This window comes from Mixophyes fleayi, chromosome 2, assembly GCF_038048845.1.
Source record: "Mixophyes fleayi isolate aMixFle1 chromosome 2, aMixFle1.hap1, whole genome shotgun sequence".
Classification (NCBI taxonomy): Eukaryota; Metazoa; Chordata; class Amphibia; order Anura; family Limnodynastidae; genus Mixophyes; species Mixophyes fleayi.
The window spans coordinates 360,389,867-360,412,762 of record NC_134403.1 but is presented as its reverse complement, the minus strand read 5'-3'; the positions used below and the strand labels follow the sequence as shown (position 1 = coordinate 360,412,762).

The 22,896-nt window shown below is 38.6% G+C and overlaps 1 protein-coding gene across 1 annotated transcript in view; it reads left to right on the top strand.

Moving 5' to 3' along the window:
* The window catches only part of KCNJ15 (potassium inwardly rectifying channel subfamily J member 15), a 51,550-nt gene extending 28,932 nt beyond the window's left edge, over positions 1–22,618 (top strand). The window contains exon 2 of the mRNA XM_075197247.1: positions 19,968–22,618. Within this exon, the coding sequence (XP_075053348.1) occupies positions 19,987–21,114 (1,128 nt within the window). The 5' untranslated portion in view covers positions 19,968–19,986 and the 3' untranslated portion in view covers positions 21,115–22,618. The remainder of the gene's footprint in view (positions 1–19,967) is intronic.
* The last annotated feature ends 278 nt before the right edge of the window (positions 22,619–22,896 follow it).

The window sequence follows — 22,896 nt, the reverse complement described above, 5'->3', positions numbered from 1 at the left end:
ACAAAATTTACTTTAAAAGACACATATGATGACAACTGTTGAAAAAAATTATATATTTATTTTAGCATGAACTGATTTTAGATTTCATCCAATAAGTGGTGGACTGGATCACATGATGTAATGTAACCAATGGGATGCACTGTGGTCTGGGAAAAGTGTTAGGAAAAATAGCTGGAAATCACACGATCAGTTTCTATATCAGGAACAGGAAATGATATTTAATGTGTGTAAGATGTGTGACTACAAAACAGTCACCGATCCCAATGTACATGAGTTGGACGATGACATGTGCATGGGACAAAATTGGACATAGATATGTCCGCTAAACACTCGAGTCCAGTAGCCAAATCTGCCTATGTATATGTAATGTGTATATATATATATATATATATATATATATATATATATATATATATATACAAGTTAACCCGTGCATGATACTCATGCATTCTAGTCAAATCAAGCTACTTAAGGTGTAAAAAAGGTACTTGTCATGCATTTGGGCCTAGCCCAGGCATCCTCAGGGGAAGAGCGTTACTTCCCGACGCAAGCGGCCTTTTTTAACGTGGTTTTGTCCACATGTCACCACCTCATCATTTTTCTCCATCACCTCATTCTTCATCTTCATCGCCACATCCTTCATCAAGCTACTTAAGGTGCTAAAAACTCCCCACTGTCACCCCCGGCAACCACCAACCACACCGAACTGTCACTTCTCCTTCAAGAAATATATAGGTCAGTGTATAACTCTGCCCAGCAGCTTGGTTGTTTTTTTTCCACACACGCCAATAGGCATTTATATAGTAGATATATATATATATATATATATATATATATATATATATATATATATATATATATATATATATTACTGTGCAAAAGTTTTAGGCAGGTGTGGAAAAATTTATGCAAAGTAGGAATGCTTTCACAAAATGGGAGCGTTAATAGTTTATTATTATTAATTAACAAAATACAAGCTGAATGAACAGAAGAGAAATCTAAGTCAATTCAATATTTGGTGTGACCTCCCTTTGCCTTCAAAACCGCATCAATTCTTCTAGGTACACTTGCACACAGTTTTTGAAGGAACTCGGCAGGGAGGTTGTTCCAAACATCTTGGAGAACTAACCGCAGATCTTCTGTGGATGTAGGCTTGCTCAAATCCTTCTGTCTCTTCATGTAATCCCAGACAGACTCGATGTTGAGATCAGGGCTCTGTGGGGGCCATATCATTATTTCCAGGACTCCTTGTTCTTCTTTACGATGAAGATAGTTCTTAATGACATTGGCTGTATGTTTGGGGTCCTTGTCTTGCTGCAGAATAAATTTGGAGCCAATCAGACGCCTCCCTGATGGTATTGCATGATGGATAAGTGCCTGTCTGTATATCTTAGCATTGAGGACACCATTAATCCTGACCAAATCCCCAACTCCATTTGCTGAAATGCAGCCCCAAACAAGCCAGGAACCTCCACCATGCTTCACTGTGGCCTGCAGACATTTATATTGTAGTTTCTACCTTGCTGCCAGAATTATTAATAATAGACACAATTGCATAATATTTGTGTTTGATATTGTGACTGTCACCGTTATTTCTGATATTTTGGGTAAGGGGTAAGAAGTGCACCCTGCACACTGCCCAGATGTCATTGATGTAATAGACTCATGTAAGTAGATACTTGGAAACATGGTTTTGTTCCCAGAACAGTCCCTGGACATTACACAGGTTCATGTATATTCAATGAGAGCTGCTGCCACTATCAGCCATTTAACATGGTCACAAGACAGCAATTACTTTTAAAAGCAGATGTTGTAAATTTATTCATGTTTGAAGTGAAAACCTCAGGTACTTTCTGGGGTCAGGTGGTTATAAAGAAACAAACAAACAAACAAACAACACGCAGTATATTTCTGGGGTTTCTAACAAAAAAAAAAAATTCTGGGTCCTTCTGCTCCGAAGGCTATACTGTATGTAGACACCTGAACAGCACAAGCTAAGTACTATAAACATGTAATTTCTGTGAAACTAAAGCCTATTATTTTTTTTTAACTTCACACATCCTTAAATTGTAGTCAGATAATAGAAAGTGTTTGCTTCAAATTATAGGAGGGATTAAACTTTTTTTTTTAACACAGCGGAGGTCATTTAGACAGCGCAAAATGTACGTTGCACAATGCACAATCTGATCTGGTCCCATTGTCCACCTAAGTTGTGCCTAGAATTCCTCCTAACAGCGGGGAGCAAGGTGGCTACAGGTGTCGAGGATCAGGAGCTGGTAGAAGTCATTGGGAAGATTTGGTGGGGTAGGTGCACCTGTGCACCCAGACTTGCAGAGCAGTGCTAAAATTAAATCTAGTTTTGTTACATGCAATTATTGAAATGAAATAAAGGTTTATGGATGAAAGCAAAGCAACTAGATCTTGGGGGCCCCATGCCAATAAAACTGCCTGCAGTCAGATTAAGTCATGTCAGAGACACCAGCCGTGACCTACCAGCCGGGCACAGTGGGTGCTGGCCAGAGGGTGACTGATGATCTGACTGCAGTAATGTTGAAGCTCAGTAAGCCATGCGTTTTGCTCTTCACAATTGAGTGGGTATGCGGTTGAAAGCTGGACATTCATTTGGTCAACATTCAGAAAGTCAACAATTCAAATGTCAACAGTATTATTACTAAGACAATTCACATGGTAGACAGTATAATAAGGTTGACAGATTAAATGTAGACCGTATTACAGGGTTAGGGTTAGGTATATGGTTAGGGATAGCATTAGGGTTAGTGGGTTAGGGTTAGGGATAACATTATGGTTAGTGGGATAGGGTTAGGGTTAGTGGGTTATGTTTTGGGATAGAATTAGGGTTAGTGGGTCAGGGTTAGGTATAGGACTAGGGTTAGTGGGTTAGGGTAAAGGTTAGGGTTAGTGGGTTAGGGTTGAGGTTAGGGTTATGTGTAGGGTTAGGGTTAGTGGGTAAGGCTAATGGATAGAGTTAGGGTTAGTGGGTTAGGGTTAGGTTTAGGGTTAGTGGGTTACAGTTAGTGTTAGGGATAGAGTTAGTGGGTTAGGATTAAGTATAGGGTTAGGGTTAGTGGGTTAGGGTTAGGGTTAGTGGGTTAGAGATAGGGTTAGTGGGTTACAGTTAGTGTTAGGGATAGAGTTAGTGGGTTAGGATTAAGTATAGGGTTAGGGTTAGTGGGTTAGGGTTAGGGTTAGTGGGTTAGAGATATGGTTAGGGTTAGTGGGTTAGGGATAGGGTAAGGGTTAGTGGGTTAGGACTAGGTATAGAGTTAGGATTAGTGGGTTAGGGTTAGGGTTAGTGAGATGGAGATAGGGTTAGTGGGTTAGGATTAGGGTTAGGGGGTTAAGGTTAGGTATAGGGTTAGTGCGTTTGGGATAGGGTAAGGGTTAGTGGGTTTGGATTAGGTATAGGGATAGGGTTAGTGGGTTAGAGATAGGGTAAGGGTAGGTGGGTTAGGGTTAGTGAGATAGAGAAAGGGTTAGTGGGTTAGGATTAGGGTTAGTGGGTTAGAGATTGGGCTAGGGTTAGTGGGTTAAGGTTAGGTATAGGGTTAGTGCGTTAGGGATAGGGTAAGGGTAGGTGGGTTTGGATTAGGTATAGGGTTAGGGTTAGTGGGTTAGAAATAGGGTTAGGGTTAGTAGGTTAGAGATAGGGTTAGGGTTAGTTGGTTAGGATTCATGGGTTAGGGTTTGGGATAGAGTTAGGGATATTATTGTCAACCTAATAATACTGTCTATATTTGAACTGTCGACCTGATTATACTGTCTACCTTTCATTTGTCGACCTAACAATACTGTCAATGTCTTTATTATGATGTCAGCTATATAAATGTCGATCATGTAACTGTCGAACATATGTATCACACCCAAACAGTGTAAGTCTGCATTCCCTCCAAGTCCTACATACATACAGTAGAAGGGCCCCGTTACTTATTATCCTCTGACAGGGGTCTGTGGCGGGGCACGACTCGCAAAATATATTGCGTGCCGCGCCACTGCACCAGATGAGGGAAGTAGGCAGCAGTAGGGGAGATTTATGAGGGGCCCCTGGTGATGTTCGCGGCCCCCCATGGAAACCCCCCTGGTTGCCCTGCTTATCTTATGCTTTTAAAGGGATCCATTCATGGAAAAGCACTTTTTGAGGCCCGTTCTGGGTGATGTAATGAACGTTTTCACACATACACAGACACGTGTAATAAAATCAGTTCTAAACTTTCCTCACTGTCATGATTTATATAAACTACTCATTTACGAATGAGGACAAACTGAGCAGTATTCTAGGAAAAAAGCTGAAAACTTTTGTTTAAAGAAAGTGCTGCCTCTAAAGTGGTCCTAAGCTATTACCTTTCTCGTAGCATTTGTCTCCCTCCCAGTAGGGTTTCCTGTTTCCTTCAATCAGGGGTTGCTGAGGTGCACCATGTCATTACAAACCAGGACAGCAGACATTGTTCTGGTTAACAAATAGCATTCAATGACAATCATAAATAAGAATGGCTATACAAACAGAATGATAGTTCTATTGCATTCTCTTACATTTGTTTTAGCTTGGGTAACCAAGATGGTTGCCTCCATGACAAGATTCATCACAAATTGCGTCATTGTGGCCCCGGCCTTAGCTGCGAAATGACTCGACCGTGGCAGTGCATTGTAGTAGCAGGTCCGCCATGTTAGAGCCCTGTCCCCCTCGACAGTTGCACTTCAGCTCCCCTCTGGGATCTCCTGGATGTCACGTTGCCTAGGATTCTTGGATCCTAATCTGCCAAGTTTGAGACTACTCTACCAGAGGCGCGGAGTCTAACGTAGCAGCTGCTCTTCTCCAGGGACCCTTGCAAGAAGGTATTGGTTCAGCTGATTCCACTACGCAGATCGCAGCCCTCTAGAGAGTACTTGGGGAAATTATCAGGGAGCAGGCAAAGGTAGAACGGAACCAGGCTCAAGAAGACAGGATCTGCGGATGGCAAAGGAGTAACCACCCAGACAGTCTGTGGCTGCAGAGTGTTACCGCTGGAATGGTGGAGATGAGAGCGATGGTCTGCGGCAGAAGAGTATTACCACTGGAATGGTGGAGATAAGACCGATGGTCTGTGGCTGCAGAGTATTACCACTGGAATGGTGGAGATGAGAATGATGGTCTGCGGCTGCAGAGTATTACCACTGGAATGGTGGAGATGAGAGTGATGGTCTGTGGCTGCAGAGTATTACCACTGGAATGGTGGAGATGAGAGCAATGCAACCTACTCAGAACAAGTAGTAGACCTAAAGACCTGGCACTGGGTGGAAGGAGTATGTGCCTTAAATAAACAATAGGAGAGCAAAAGAGGACCAATAGGAAGTTAGGCAAAGTTTTAAAGAGAAAAAAACGTACGCATGCGCAGACCCTCGCCGAAGATGGCGCCCGGCCGGAGCGGAGAGGGGACGCGGCAGTCAGACAAGTGAGCGGGGTCTCGGTTTAGTAAGACTGAGATCCGGCCTATGACACTGGAGGAGAGTGTGTTAGAACATGATTGCCCCACACGCTCATCACATCCTTCCCACCGTATATTTTCCTACCTTGGCTATAACTTTTCCATCCGAAAGGCGATAACTTCCCCTGTCACTAGGGAAAGTCACTGCCAGTATTTAAAGGCTAATTCCACTCAAAACTAAAAACCTAGTTATACATTATTATTACTTACCCAATGTCCGTCGTTCCAACCTACCAGCGGGCCCTCCTGCCCTGGTCATCCAGTGATGTGACTGTTTCAGTTGTGTCTGATAATTTATAATCTACCTAACTCCACCCACAACTGCATTGTTCTTTTTTTTTTTTCTTTTTTTTTTTGTGTAATTCGCACTTAACAACCCGAAAAAATTTAGGGGAGTAGAAGTAATACTGCAACCTGTTTTCATACTCAAATTCAAACACAAGAATTAATTGGATGGAATAAGATATGCTAATGAGCTGGAAGGGGCCGGGGGTTGCATCTATGCTTCGTGTTGTACAATGGGTAAAATCTGCACCTAAGTGTGGTCTGTCCTTCTTTTCTTTTTTTTTGCAGTCTGTAATTGAACCCTACTCAGAGTTAGATACATCCTAGTTTTGAGCCAATCCGTGGGATTTTATGGGTATGGAAAGTCAACTTTAATAATAGCAATAAAAACCATGTGTTCAATCTATCAGTGTTCTAAAACTATGTTCCTAAAACCATTTCATCTATTAGTCAATTGTGTAATTACAGGTGCTGGTCCTGGACTCAAGGTTCGGTCCCTGGCCTCCTAAACCGTGAAAAGAAAACAAAATGCCACTCAAATAAAATAGTTATAAAATAGACTCCAGAAGGAGCAACCTCCCGCCCCAGGTATAATTACAGCCGCATACACTTTATTCTTACCATTTAAATAATCAGGATTCAGTTTCCAATGCCACCCTAGTTTAAATGTCTATATTAACCTTATTTTTCATGACACGTAATAAAATAGAACTCAGAACACAGTGTTCTACTTATATACTGCGATGAGAACTCTGACGGAATTGGAAAGCCAATCCACGTACCCTGTGTTATGTTAAGCGGACCTCGTTATGTACTTCAGTTACATTAGTGCCATGGAATAGACAAATAGATTCAAATTGATATTGAAAGGTAGAAGAAAACCATTCACCCATGATAACTGAGTAAAGCAAGCAGACATATATGTTCCAAAAGCCAGTAACAAATGTGAATCTAACATCTATGTCATACTGGATGTTTTCAGATCTTTAGACAAAATCCAATATTAGATAAAGAAAATCTGAAAAATCACCTTTTAATTTATTTAATTTATTCATTGATAACTTGTCCAACTTATATTATTTTTCTCTTATGGTAAACTCTTCACTTGTCTGATAATTGGTCCTCAGCCCTTTCCATCTCTGAGACCAGTGGCTCAATTAGGATGAGGTGTTATGTCAATTACTTTACTGACTACGCCTTGCAAATATTATTCTTTCTAATATATAAGTGTTATGAAAAAATATAAATACTACACAAATGATGCATAATTAGTATATCTGGCGAAAGTATACAACATTTTAGCCAAAAGGCGATGGGGGAATTTCCCTAAATGGTGATTGGTTTAATTGTGATCCGCATGTTAAGAAACGCTATGAGGTTTGGTGATCGCCTGAATATATATATTTTATGTTTTTTTTAACTATTATCTTATTATAAAAAAAATTTGACCATGCCATGTGTCTGATATCTTGCCATTAAGAGGAAGTGCATGTTGATTGGTCGATGAATGAGGCAGAGTTACTGTAGAGGGGAGTGGCACCAGAGTGTGCCTTATACCATGATGCAGGAGGAAGCATGCAGTGATTCAGTCAATCACTGAGCAATCATCTTGCACTTCCTCCTAAATTGGTGTATCAGGGATGTGGCAGCCACTGGTAGGCATGTCTGGGCCATAGTGATGGTATTAGAAATAGACTGGGGTACGATGGATTGACTGGCAGCTGCAAATCATGTCGCAATAATAAAGCTACTTGGGAATATGATTCTAAATTAAAATATTTACGTTTCAATGAATTTAAGTTGCTGACAGCTGGGATTATTTACTAACATAGTGCAAATGTACAGTGCATAGCAACCAATCAGCAATTAGCTTTTATTATTCCAATGCAACTTAGATTCTAAGAGCAATTGTCTGGTTACTGGGTATTTGCCCTTTATTAGTAAATAGCCTCGAGAATAGAGCAAAGGATAGTGGCTTGTGTCACAACGACAAGACCACATTCCAGATCAAAAAACATTATAGATAACAAAATATGATCTATTTTCAATTATAGGGTTTATTTGTTCTTCAAATAGTGATAAATCTGAGTGTAAAAAGCTTTTTACTTATATATTTATGTACTGTACAGTCATGGCCAAAAGTTTTGAGAATAATTAAAATATTATTTTTCACAAAGTCTGCTGCCTCAGTTTTTATGATGGCAATTTGCATATACTCCCAAATGTTATGAAGAGTGATCAGATGAATTGCAATTAATTTCAAAGTCCCTCTATGCCATGACAATGAACTTTAACCCAAAAGTAACATTTCCACTGCATTTTAGCCCTGCCACAAAAGGACCAGCTGACATCAGGTCAGTTATTCTCTCGTTAACACAGTTGAGAATGTTGCAGAGGCCAAGGCTGGAGATCACTTTGCCATGCTGATTGAGTTAGAATAATAGACTGGAAGCTTTAAAAGGAGGGTGGTGCTTGAAATCATTGTTCTTCCTCTGTTACCCATGGTTATCTGCAAGGACACACATGCAGTCATCATTACTTTGCGTAAAAAAGGGCTTCACGGGCAAGAATATTGCTGCTAGTAAGATTGCACCTAAATCAACCATTTATCGGATCATCAAAAACTTCAAGGAGAGAGGTTCAATAGTTGTGAAGAAGGTTTCAAGGCACCCAAGAACGTCCAGCATGTGCCAGGACTGTCTCTTAAAGTTGATTTAGCTGCGGGATCGGGGCACCACCAGTGCAGAGCTTGCTCAGAAATGGCAGCAGGCAGGTGTGAGTGCATCTGTACGCACAGTGAGGTGAACACTTTTGGAAGGTGGCCTGATGTCAAGAAGGCCAGCAAAGAAGCCACTTCTCTCCAGGAAAAGCATAATGGACAGACTGATATTCAGCAAAATATACAGGGTTTGGACTGCTGAGGACTGGGGTAAAGTCATTTACTCTGATGAATCCCCTTTCAGATTGTTTGGGGCATTTGGAAAAATGTTTGTCCGGAGAAGTAAAGGTGAGCGCTACCATCAGTCCTGTGTCATGCTAACAGTAAATCATCCTGAGACCATTCATGTGTGAGGTTGCTTCTCAGCCAAGGGAGTGGGCTGACTCACAATTTTCCCTAAGAACAGTCATGAATAAAGAATGATACCAAATCATCCTCCAAGAGCAACTTCTCCCAACCATCCAAGAACAGTTTGGTGACGAACAATGCCTTTTTTCAGCATTATGGAGCACCTTGCCTTAAGGCAAAAGTGATAACTAAGTGGCTCAGGGATCAAAGCATCGACATTTTGGGTCCATGGCGAGGAAACTCCTCAGACCTTAATCCCATTTAGAACTTGTGGTTAATACTCAAGAAACCCACAAATTCTGACAAAGTCCAAGCATTGATTAGGCAAGAATGGGCGGCCATCAGTCAGTATGTGGCCCAGAAGTTGATTGACAGCATGCCAGGGTGAATAGCAAAGGTCTTCAAAAAGAAGGGTTAACACTGCAAATATTGACTCTTTGCATAAACTAAATGTAATTGTCAATACAACCCTTTGACACTATTGAAATGCTTGTAATTTTACTTCAGTATACCATAGTAACATCTGACAAAAAGGTCTAAAAACACTGAAGCAGCAAACTTTGTGAAAACCAATATTTGTGTCATTCTCAAAGCTTTTGGCCATGACTGTAGTCTTGGTTAACCTGCCATATATGATATTAATTTGGTTCCTAAAACATCAAATATATTCATTAAGGAGAATAGCTTCACCAGGAAGTGAGCAGTACAAAGGAATGTTGCATTGACCATAAGGATATTTCATGTTCAGCTTGGAAATTTAGATTTTTTTTTTAACGTGCAAATGTACTAAACCCAACCATTATATGATTTTGTGCTAGTATCTTCCCTTAAATAGCAGAACAAATGTGTCTATTGCATACTACATTATTTCTAGTTCTCACATCAGTTTAATATATTTTCCCATGCAAAGTTCAAGTGAGCTGTTAATTAAATACATATTCTTTAATTTATACTGATATAGGCAAGTGCATATTTTGTATGAATGGCAAAGGTCTTTCAACCATCTCCAAAAAAAATAAAAAAAATGCATTTTTTTCATCTCAGCCAAAAGGAATGAAGGGAGAACTTAGCCTACCAGTGAACCATGCCTTGGAATTCGGGTGGGACTTGGGAAAAACTGAGATTACTGTATGTGAGAAACAGATTTGGGTTTGCGAAAAGCTGTATTTAACTGTGTAATTACTTTGTTATTTACTTAAATACTGAAATAGTTGCACCGTTTTACTTAATTCCATTAAAGCAGAGGTTCTTAACCTTTTTAGTGATCGGTTCCCCATTGAATCTCAAAATTTGTTGACCCACCCCATTAAAAAATGTGTTCCGATTTTATTAGGAAATTGCATTTATTGCAAAACAATTTATTGAAAAATACATATATTTTATTTATTTAATTTACTTTTTGAATAAATAAAAAAGTTTAAAAAAACAAACAAACATATAACTAAAAGTAAACAAAAACGTATAGTATGACAGTCATTAAATATATAGGGGCATATTCAATTCCGATCCGATCGTTACTGCGGAAAATGCGCACTACTGCCGGTAATATGGTATCGCAATAACGCGGATTTTCGTACGCAGCCCTAGGGGCTGCGAACGAAAATCCATGTTATTGCGGTATCGCGGATTAGGTTCGCGCCCGTTCCGGAGCGATCCCGCGGATCGGGATCGGAATTGAATATGCCCCATAATGTTTAAATATATATTATGAAGATACTAAAAATAAGAAAATACGGATAAAAATAATGTATCATAGCAAAAAATCACGTCGACGTTTGTACTCAGAGTGCGCAAATGCATTTGCATTTTAACCAGTTTCTCGTCGAACTGGCGAGTGCGTAGTGACAAAAATAAAGAGGGTGGTAGTGAGGTCATATCGTTGTAGCATTTGCCGGTGTATCATGGGTTACGTGAGTACATAGTACAATTAAGTCAAATTTATAATTTTATATTAAAAATCTAAAAGTTAAAAACTTATCGTTACCACTCGCACCCCTAGAATCGCTTTATTGCACCCCTGGTTAAGAACCGCTGCATTGAAGTGTAACTATCACTTACACACTGTGGAGGAAGTCACTTTGTAGACTGAACAAATATTTAGGAGAATGCAGCATAGCGGTTAAATGTGATCTAGAGACCAGTGGTTTGAACACTTTTTGATAAGTGACCTTGTCGCATACGGAGGAGGCAGTCATTTTTTAGTATGGATCAATATTCATAAGAATAAAGCCTATCAATTATCTAGGAACCAGTGACATCATGCAGGCATTTCATGATAAACCTGATACATATAATTGTCAGCTACACGCACAAGACTTATCCATTTTGTGGGCTGCTCAAATATTTATGGGAATTACTGCCTGGAAAATCGGGATAAATTGTACCAAACCCCAATCCACCTAAACCAATCCCATGACACAAGAATTATTTTTTTAGAATAAGTCATCTCTAATATTAAATGTGAAATAAATCTATCCCACTCATTTAAAAAAAAATGCCTTTACTATAGATGGTGCACTCCAAGAGCATATCATATTGGGACAAAATTGAAAGAAAGAGAAAGAACTCTTCTAATGTGGGCATTCTAGAATTCACAAAGTTTTTGCCACTTTTTATTATACAATTCTTTATGTCTTTTGCACTTTTCTCTCTTTATTTTTTAACTCAAAGAATTGAATCAAGCATTTATAAGACTGATGTGGATATTATATAATCTATTTTTAATTATTTAGTAAAATCTGGATTATTTTTATTATTGTGAATTCTAGAGTGCCCCCATTAGAGTTCTTTCTTCTTTCTTTCAATTTTGTCCCAATCCCTTGCCACGCCAGCAACAATCACCCTCAGCAAGGTCATGTCTCTTCCCTAACAGACCACGATCCTTCTCACATCCAGAAACTGACTGTTCTGCAAAAATTGAGACTGTTGGGTGCTTTGATGTCAACGGTCCCTAATGAATTGATAGGCTGCTTCCTCAGCACACAAACGGCCACCTCCAACGTGTACACTTTAATACAGACCTATACCGTTCACAATAAGTTGGTTTTGAAAAGTAAAATATACTAGTTTGCCAATGTGGGATAACATTATTATAAGCAGCTGTCAAGCATTGAACCCCTTTATCATTTAGCAATAGGACAGACATGGGACGCCATTTTTGAAAACTGTTCCCTAGGTAACTGTGTAGAAAAGGTGGTGCTGCCTTTTGCAACCAATCAAATGTTTGATTTCATGTTCTAAACGGTATCAGAAAAAGGACAGATAGAATCTGATTGGTTGCTATGGACAACACCACATTTTTCATAATTCCCAACATTTGTGCCGGGCCAAATTGAAACAACATGCGCATAAAAGAGGACGTGACCATATCAAGGGGAAGCATGCCACGCCAACCAAGGGGGGCATTTATATCACTTCTAAAGCAAATTCTACGGCCCTCTCATGTCCCCTAAAATGATCATTGCCTTTCCTCGCACCCCAGTGGAAAATGTACCAGGCGCACACTGACCATGGTGAGTGACATCTCAACATTTACATCAGTGACTCATGACTGTCACGATGGTGGCACTGAGCCATCAAATTAGCACAGTCCCCTCGACAGTCGGGACAGTCCAACTTAAATCTGGTCTGTTGGGAGAGGTATGCAATCTCTACCTGTGGAACAGTCTTAAGAAATGTCCCCCACTGTACTTAAAATACAACTTATTTCAATATAATGTTGGTTCTGCAGCGTACACATATTTTTTATTATTTTATTATCTATGCTGTTTTGATTTTAATGATTTAATTACAATTTATATTTTACAGTTGTTAGGACAGATTCTGTGGATCGAAAACAGACTGTTTATTTTATGCCTTTTATTTCCTTCTCTCCAGTTCACAGTCCAACAGTTAAAATGATTGTAGTCATTGACTGTATCCTATCAATGAGAATCCCACTTACAGGCTTGTCAATCACTCAGGGTTTACATCTAGACCTGTAGTGCCACAATTCAATCACAATGTTCTAATTTACGGGTATAATCGCAGCAAGTGTTATACTTATGTACATAGAAGAGCTAATGAAAATCACAGATTTAAAGTGTAATTCATTAATATAACACAGGTTTCATGAATCACACAAATTGCAGATTTGTCGGTTTGTTCTTTTTAAGATTTTGTTCCTGCAAAATGACAATTTATAGATAAAAAGATAAATAATACAGAATTACAAACGCTCATGTAGACATTACTTAATTGCTCACGGTTAATTTGAAAGAATTGTGATTGGACTCAAGGGGCAATTTTTGCTGTCTTAGGCTAGGTACACAATGGAGGTTTTTCATCCGATTATCGGGCCAATCTCCTGATAAACAACCGTTCAGCCACAAATCGTGCTAGTGTGTATAATAACACGGTTAATGGAACTCAATATTGGTCCATAATGACTGTTAGTAAGGAAACCCCAAAATCTAACCAGGGATTTCCCTTCAATTTATATTGTAGACCAATGTTTCTTATTGTCAATAGAGGTAACATTAGCAACAAGAAATGAATGCCAGGAAAACAGATTACAATCCAGTCAACATGCATTCTGTGTTTATTTGCTTTCCATTTGCAAGAATGTTTACTGAAGGAATGACACAACAGCCTTGTAAATAACCTAGTTAAGGGTATAAGAAGCACAAAGCAGATTTCACCTCTATCCTTCCACTGAGGTTTGGACTTTACCAAGCAGCGGTAGTGTAGTACAAGGAAACATTTATTGGTTTATAGAGGTAACTTGTACGTGGCACCTGTCTCCACAGGCTCCTGTCATTTAAACACAATTGTTCATTAACTTTTACTTTGTATGATATACTCAATGATTCATACAGACATTGCAGTAATATAAAATCACGTCATCTGATCGGTTTAAATATAATGGCACACTAAATCAAAGAAAACAAATCAGTGTCATTTTGCCCCTGTGCAGTATACTATAGGCCTGAACGATCACAATAATTAATAACTATTGAATGGGGAATATATATTTTAAAATATTGTGTACATTTAAATTCGACTACATGTAGCAATCTGTTTTTGTAGAAAAGCTAACATGGTTTTCATCATATTTATTATCCTTATCTGTGTTTCCTCAGTACTATGTAATGACTTGTGTAGAGGTTTATGTCCCAGGTAAACCTCCATAAACTGCATATATGTAATAAATAATATAAAGGGAGGAATGTCTTACCAAAACGACTATATCTCAAAGTGGAATTCTATTTAATCACACACAACTTATAAAGATTGAAACAGGACTTTTTCACATTACAACTTCTTTAATTTAATAAATTGTTTAAATACATCAATATTTTTTTTTTATTTACTCCTTCCATGTGTTTCATCCAAGCCTATGTACCAGTCAGGCAGAGTTGATTATTTTCTTGGCCCGTGGGCACAGCGCAGCTCAGCTCTGTTGTGCGCATGCAAAAAAACAGAAGGACACAAAAGCGAAAAAGCAATATATGTAGTCAAAGTTAAAAGAGGGCGAGTATAAGCCAATAAATGTTATCTGAAGGCGGAAAACATTTTAAAGGAAAATTAACCCAGGGATTATTATCTCATTTATGTTTTTATTTATTTCCTTACAAGAAACTAGAAACCTATTATTAAGTTTGTCATTTCACTGACTTAACTATTTTTCACTCTCACAATCTAATATCAAGATTAGTACAGTTGTATTGTGTTTATTGAGAAAAATTGAGAAAATAACTTTATTTAATGAAATATAATCAAGCAGAGTAATCATGAATATATTGTGTCTCTGTTGATTTTCTCGATCTAATAGCATAAAAAACTACATATTGAATTTCATAATTTCTGACTTAAATGTTTTCTATTGAAAATCTATAATACCAATTTGCACTCCATTATTTTCTCGAGAAACACTAGATGGGGTGATGCAGAAAACTTAGATATCTTTCCACTCAGCTGTGACAATGACAATATGCCCTATTCTTGGAAATACGAGCCTGAATGCATGTTTCACTTCAATTATCTGTGATTGTTCTGTGTAAGTCTGGAATATGATATTGCATTGTTAGGGCATTAAAATACAATCTTGTACTTTGTCCTTGTTTATGTACTAAAAACCTAATGGCTGCTCCCATAAAATTGCATTATATTGGACCGAGAATTAAATGTTCAGGCAACACTAAAACTGACGCAAGTGACTACTATTATATTGTTTTTTACGCTATCAGCATTAGACCATATTTACCAGGTTCTGAGAAATCTTGACATAGGCAAACCGAGGGGTTTTTCTAGTGCCTGGAAAACCCCCCTCCAAGCCTGAGGCACTATATAATTGAGGTGGCTGGACCCTGCTCCCACTTCACATGGCTCTGCTTGAAAAGGGAGAGCTGCGTGTACTACTGTTAGGTGCACGCAGCTCTCCCTCATTGCCCATGTATATTATGGGGATAGGAAGAGTTGGAGAGCAGCCAGCAATCTAAAATTATAACCACACCCCCATGCATGCTGGTCGCGCCCACTGGCGGTGTGGTGTGGAAACTCCCCTCTACAAATCCTGCGTTTGCCCCTGCTTGATGAATGACTGATAGTAGTGACCATGTCTGTGAGTTCTTAAGTGGAAGCAGGTAATTTTCATGGAGACACAGAAATCTCTCGTTCGCTTATTATTTGCATGTTTTATTAAGTACTATGGACTAATCTATCATCTACACCCTACCAGTAAATATTGTTGCCACTATCATCATCAGCTATTTATTATAGCGCCACTAATTCTGCAGCGCTGTACAGAGAACTTGCTCACACACAGACCAAGAGAGAGAGACTAGTGTCAATTTTTATAGCAACCAATTAACCTACCAGTATGTTTTTGGAGTGTGGGAGGAAACCGGAGCACCCGGAGGAAACCCACGCAAACGCGGGGAGAACATACAAACACCACACCGATAAGACCATGGTCAGGAATTAAACTCATGACCCCAGTGAGGGAGAAATGCTAACCACTGAGCCACCGTGCTGCTTGTTCCGCATTCACTGGTAAATTCCATGGAGGCAATTCATCCAGTTTTTTATTTTACTGAATACGTGATTCAATTTACATATTTTCGCGCTTTTCCATGTGTCGCAGGCAAAAAGTATGAAAGTATTTTTCCTATACAAAACTATAGTTGGCCTGTTTCGTCTTCAGAAGTAACCGACACGCAACATGCGTTCAGGAAACGAGCGCGTAGTTCCGATCGTACCTAAATCTCAAGATACGTTTCCATTTGAATCCGGGTATAAGTACTCTCTGCCTAAATGTAACTTGCCGTAATGTAGTCGGACAGAACAGAGTGCAGGATACGCACATGTATATGTGCAATGTAAAGGCCCATCAGAACTCATGCAAAGAAAATATTTTATAAAATAAGTTAACAAGTCAATGCAATAATCATTAATAAAAAAATATTTGTAAAAATTTATTTTTCCTTCTTATTTTATTTTTTTAAAACAGTAAATGCATAAATCAGGATGTTCTTAATACGTATGGTGCCTTTTTTTAGCTTTACTTGCATGCACATGTTCTGTGCTATCGATTGGTACTCATACATGTAGTTTTTAAGACAAAGACGATGCCGTGACAGTCATCACTATTAGTTGGTCCTTTCACCTGCCCTGTAGCTGTTGCAAATGATATGGCTAAAAAACACGTACTTAAGAGAAACGCAGGACGTGAATCGGCCACATCTGCGTTGGAATGACCTCGGCACGACCTTGAGAAGCGCTTAACGAACACTGCCTATGTTCATCTATTCCTTTCGTCCCGTGTTGCCCTTCAAGTCATTGGTAGTCATAAGTGTCATTGGCGCCTGTGATTGTGGTCATTGGCGTAAGGTCCGTTACTGAGTATGCGCAGAGCTATTTCACGCAAGATACGGCACGCAAAGCGACTTACGTCCGAAGATAAATCAGTCCTTGAAAGTCCAATCCAGTTGCTAAAACCTGTGAAGTATTATGAGTATTCTATTTGCAGGGGGAAAAACACTTGTACAATTCCCCATTCTGTTGCCTGCTGTCCTGTTTTGTGCATTAAGTTGGATGATAAAGTCTTTATAATTAATTTTGGAGTGATATTTAATAAATGAATTACTGCAGATGGTACCTAAGTCCTGATTCAACAACACAAAGCTCTGACCGACTTATATGTTGTGTATTTTGGGATGGATCAGACAGATGAACTCAGGGTTGCTGTTTGGTCCTGGCAGGTTAAGTGTAACATCTGCTGAGGAGAAATAGCTGCTTCAAATATCTATTGTGGCAAAGGATATTGCAGCTGTCTATACAAATGGCGTAAGACAGAGCTGTAATGGTTATTGCGCAACCTGCGGCTTTAGAGGGAATCTGCTGTCAGTGCTCTCACGGTCATTATTGTTGTAGGAAACACAAGTGACAACTGCATCTTAAGGTAGTATTATGTAAAAAGGTATTTTGCTTTTCCCAGGTTTGCAAACCTCTCATCAGAATGGTGGCCGCTCACTGCAAATGTTCCGAGTTCAAACGGATAGTAATCTAGGGCCTGATTCATTAAGGATCTTAACTTGAGAAACCTCTTATTTCAGTCTCCTGGACAAAACCATGTTACAATGCAAGGGGTGCAAATTAGTATTCTGTTTTGCACATAAGTTAAATAGTGACTGTTTTTTCATGTAGCACACAAATATCAACTTTAAATTTCAGTTTACAAATAGGCTATCAAGTATTTGTGTGGTACATGAAAAAACTGTCAATATTTAACTTATGTGCAAAACAGAACACTCATTTGCACCCCTTGCATTGTAACATGGTTTTGTCCAGGAGACTGAAATAAGAAGTTTCTCAAGTTAAGATCCTTAATGAATCAGGCCCCTAGAGATGAGTGAAAAAAATTATTTAATTGACAAGCTTTTTTATTTTGCGCAGCAGCATTGAGGGACATAGAGATGTATGTTAGCCTAGAATACACCACGTGTATAAACAGAGGCAAATTATTCATTAAATGACCTAGGATTCCGCCTATGGTTATCAAACCCGTTTTTATGTGTGTGTGTTTTTTTTACTGTTTGCAAACGGAGGGGAAGGGGCCCCAAACCACTATCTTGCCTAGGGCCCGTGATGTCTATTCCATTCAAATTCTCTTTGACCAATCTGTAACAAGTTCATCAATGTAAAAAAAAAGGCTAAAGTTAATTGAAAACCATATTCTAAGGGATTTTCCCTAATTGTTGTATTTGGAACATACTTGATGCACATTGTTTAATATATTTTGAAAAAGTATCTTGTCACATACATCATTGGCTACCTGAACACTGACGTGTGAGATGCATTCAATGCTTATAAACCACATTGTGCTTATGAATGCATGTGATGTTCAGTTGACATGCATGTTAGTGTTAGATTTTAACGGAATGTTTAGTTGTCAACTGCCCCGGCAAGCAGCAAACTCAACAAATGGAATAATATGCATTCAAAATACTAGAACGCCCCACAAGTTAAAGGTTCTTAAATACACATTGTATGGTCGCATTTTGTACAATGATTTCTGTTTTCACATCCATTTACATCCACTTAACTTGCATTAGAAGTGCAGTTTAAACACACATTTTTAACACCAGTAGCTCCATAGCCGTAAGAATGTACATTACCTGCAGGAATTAATGCTAAAGTTCACCTCATATCGCTGTAAATACCTGCTTTTCTCTTGACTCTGTAATAAACTGGTTTTGGACCAGATTGGACAAGAATATGAGTAATGTTATATACTGTCTGTCATATGAGATCAGATGTCATGCTTGTTTGTAGTGCCTGATGTTATAGGAAGTGTTAACAAACACCTCACTTAACTGACACAATCTACGGAAAAAGCAAAAGTTATTGACAGAGAATCCAGCAACATTTTATCGTCTTTCTTTGAAATTATGTGAAAATTTAAAGAATTAGTAGTGTAAGTAAAAATATAAAAGTACAATATGATAAAATGTTAAAAAAAATGTAGGCTACTGTTCATGGGATTGCCATCATGTATACACATTTATAAAGTTATGGGTGAGTGTTTTTTAATAGCCACCTATCATGGAGCAGGGGGTGTTGGATAAGAGGTGTACGAGCTTGTAGAGAACACAGTTAATAATATAGGGCAAAAGCCCGACAGAATAGAAGCATGAACTTGTGTGCGTTCCAAGGTGAACCACAAAGAACACTATGATCCCATAACACGATAAGGTCATAGGATGTAGCATAGTACTCATGACATTCCATGCAGACTCAGCACATGCGTAGTACAGTTTAGCAAAAGCACCACCTGCTGTTTGCAAAGCTGTATTGCACGCCCGACAAACACTAGTAGCTTGTGACACCTTAACGTGACATGGATTTTATGTTTGGAGCACTTCCCCCCGCGAATTCTGTCTAATTTATGTTGGGCTGAGAGGATAGATAAGTAAGGGCACATCAGTACGGCCACAATGCCAGATAAATGTAAATATTATTACTTTTATTACCATTAATTCTGTATTTTCCATTTAGTTTTTTTGTGTTTTCCATAAAAGTTCTTACATTATGATGCATTTAATTTATGAAATTGCACTTTCCTGCAGTATATTACTCAAGTCACTTTATAATATTTCGAAAACAAAGGAAGCCACATCTATCTCAATTTATGTAAGCTTGTCTTGAGCAATTGTAATAAACACCTCCGTACAGTATAGCAAATGGTTTTGGCTAGTTAAAGGTAAGCAGTAGATTTAGCAAAAGTAAAAGTGGAGATGTTGCCCATAGCAACCAGTCAGATTCTAGCTATCATTTTCTAGAGTGTACAAGATAAATTATAGCTAGTATCTGATTGGTTGCTATAGGCAACACCTCCACTTTTACTTTTTAGAAGGTTTGATATATATATACAGGTAAGTGTGTATGCTAGAATTATTATTATTTATATAGCTCCGCTAGACTGCAGGTTTCTACAAAAGTCAAGGACTCAGCATTGATTTCATTTAGGTGTAGATTTTGTCCTCTTCTCTATGGTACATATGATGATCATATTATCTATGTTCTTTATATAGATATATATAAACATTGTAAATTAAGATATTTGGAACTTAACGATGTTATGTGTATTACTTTAGGACTGTCGTGGTGTGGAGGATGGATATTACCAACTCGGATACGTCCAGTTGTCCATTAGTGGAGAGTGAGGTTAATACTGAAGTGAAAGCGGAGAGACTAAGGGTGATCTCCAAGAGTGGACACAGCAATGTGAAGATTGACAAAGTGGACGGAGTCTTTCTGCTTTATCTCCAAGACTTATGGACCACTGTAATTGACATGAAATGGAGGTACAAGCTCACCTTGTTTGCAGCCACCTTTTGCCTGACATGGTGCTTCTTTGGAGTCATCTTTTTTGTGATAGCATTTGTCCATGGAGACGTACACAGTGACCCTTCTTCTAACCACACTCCTTGCGTAATGAATGTTGACTCCTTCACCGGCGCCTTCCTGTTCTCTATGGAGTCCCAGACCACCATTGGCTATGGGTTCCGGTTCATTACTGAAGAGTGCCCAACTGCTATTTTCTTTCTGGTGGCCCAATTGGTCATAACAACTTTAATTGAAATCTTCATCACCGGAACTTTCCTTGCCAAAATTGCCAGGCCCAAAAAACGCGCAGAGACAATTAAATTCAGCAACAAAGCCGTTATTACAAAACATAACGGAAAGATGTGTTTGGTGGTACAGGTAGCAAACATGAGAAAAAGCCTGCTGATACAATGTCAACTTTATGGAAAGCTCCTTCATACATACGAGACCAAAGAAGGCGAGAAGATCTTGCTCAAGCAAGCCAACATGAGTTTCCATGTAGACTCCTCTTCTGAAAGCCCCTTCTTAATTTTGCCGTTAGCATTTTATCATGTACTTGACGAAAAAAGTCCGCTAAAGGACCTGACTGCTGAAAACATAAAGACCAAAGAGTTTGAACTTGTCGTTCTTCTAAACGCGACAGTGGAATCCACCAGCACAGTCTGCCAAAGCCGAACATCATTTCTTCCAGATGAGATCTACTGGGGTTATGAGTTTGTTCCTGTCGTCTCTCTGTCCTCGCAAGGAAAGTATGTTGCAGATTTCAGTAATTTCGATAAAATCAGGAAAAGTGTGGAGGTACATATAACATACTACTCAAATTTTGAGAAGCAGAGGTTGGAACAACAATACAGACAGCAAGATTTAAAGGAGAGAAGAAACCAAACGACTATGTCAATGCAAAGTAACGTTTGACTATTACTACGGACAGTATATCGTACCAGTGACTATGTTCCTATTTGAGTTGAATTTGGGAAATTTTAATGACTGTTTAGAAATATGCTGCCCGTCTATCTGGACTTGCAGATTGTTGTCCAGCTGCAAGACAATATAATTTATTTTGCACCTGAACCATTTGACAATTTGATTTAGCTATAAGTGTTCCAGTTCCGTGTTTGAGGACCCTTTGGTGGAGCCACTTAAAGAGGTCCTCCAGTTAAAACTAATTTTGTTCATTTCCTACTCCCCATCCACTGATGAGCCTCTCATTGTAATTTCTTTTTATTCGTACTTAGCCTATCATCCAGTGCCTAACAAGGGGTGTACTGTGTCATATCTCTGTTTCCATCAGTGACATTTAGATGGATCCGTAGACTTCAGTTTCGATGCTGCTCTCCTGCCTCCTTACTGTTACGAACTATATTTCACAGCCTTTCATAGTGGAACCAAGAGGAAGAGCGACTTTTTTTACTTTGTTTAATGAAGATCCTCTTTAATATATTTGTTGAACAAATATCTACAAACTTACTAGAGAGCACAAAACCAATTCTTGCAAACTGTTATTCATGATTATTTGTCCATTAAAAAAGAAAATCAAAATTCTACACCAATCAAAAACGATTTAAAGTCAATATTGAGAGTGGGAACAAAGAGGAGAAAATTGAAACACATTCAACTACATTTTGTACAATAAGGGTATTTTTTTATTTTATATTATATATATGTATATATATATATATGTATATATATATATATATATATATATATATATATAATATTGTGTGTTTATGTGTATAGGCTGCATTAAAAGGTGAGAATGATGAAAATTTTTGAGGAAATGTAGTGAGCAAATATAAGCTGGGGAGGAAGATAAAATGTAGTAATAAGTGCCAAGAATGGCTTTGATTTCTACGTGAGTGAAGCATGACATGCCAAATGGAGTTCTAAGCTGGTTACTCGCTGCCATTAGGAGATTTCCAGTGACAACGCATGCACGTATTGTACGAGAAGTGGAGGGCAATGGAGGGCACTCTATTGACCACGTTGCAAGTTAATGGAGCAAGCAGGGTCGAATAGATTGCAAACACTCCAGACCGCAGGGTGCTCTATACCCATTGTCTTACGTCTGTCTCCCTCATATGTCCTTGTCATGTATTTTGCTACATTCTGTGTGTGCCCCTACAGTTTGTTACTGAAACTCATTCATGCTTCTTGCCTGTAATTGTATTCATGTATTTGTGATATTGCTCACTGTATTAGTTATGTCTTATCTGTATTTTGTATGATTATCCGGGCGCTACGGCAACCTATAAATAAATAAATAATAATAATAATTGGGACCTATAGGTTTCATACTTTTACTTGAGTTAAAAAACGCTTGTGAAAGCATGATTTTGGACACTAGTTTTGGGCCTTAACGATGCAATAAGACATATAGAAAATAACAGCATAAACAAAAAAAAAAAAGATTGGAAATAATTCACTAGTACACTTTCGTAAGAAATTTGTGTAAGTTGGGTAACAGTGTTTCGAGGATGTGGTTAGTGTTGCACAAATACTATTAAGTAATTTGGAGTTTCTCTCGACACGATTATGTAAATGCAAGAAGCCAGTTGACAGAGTCACTGAATGCACACTGGAAGCGGCCAGCCTTAGTTACTGAATGCATAGAGATGGGCTGATATGTTTTGTTTGCGTTTCAGGGAAAAATAACTTCTTGCATTCAATGAAGTTTCTGAGTAACAATTCCATTGTACA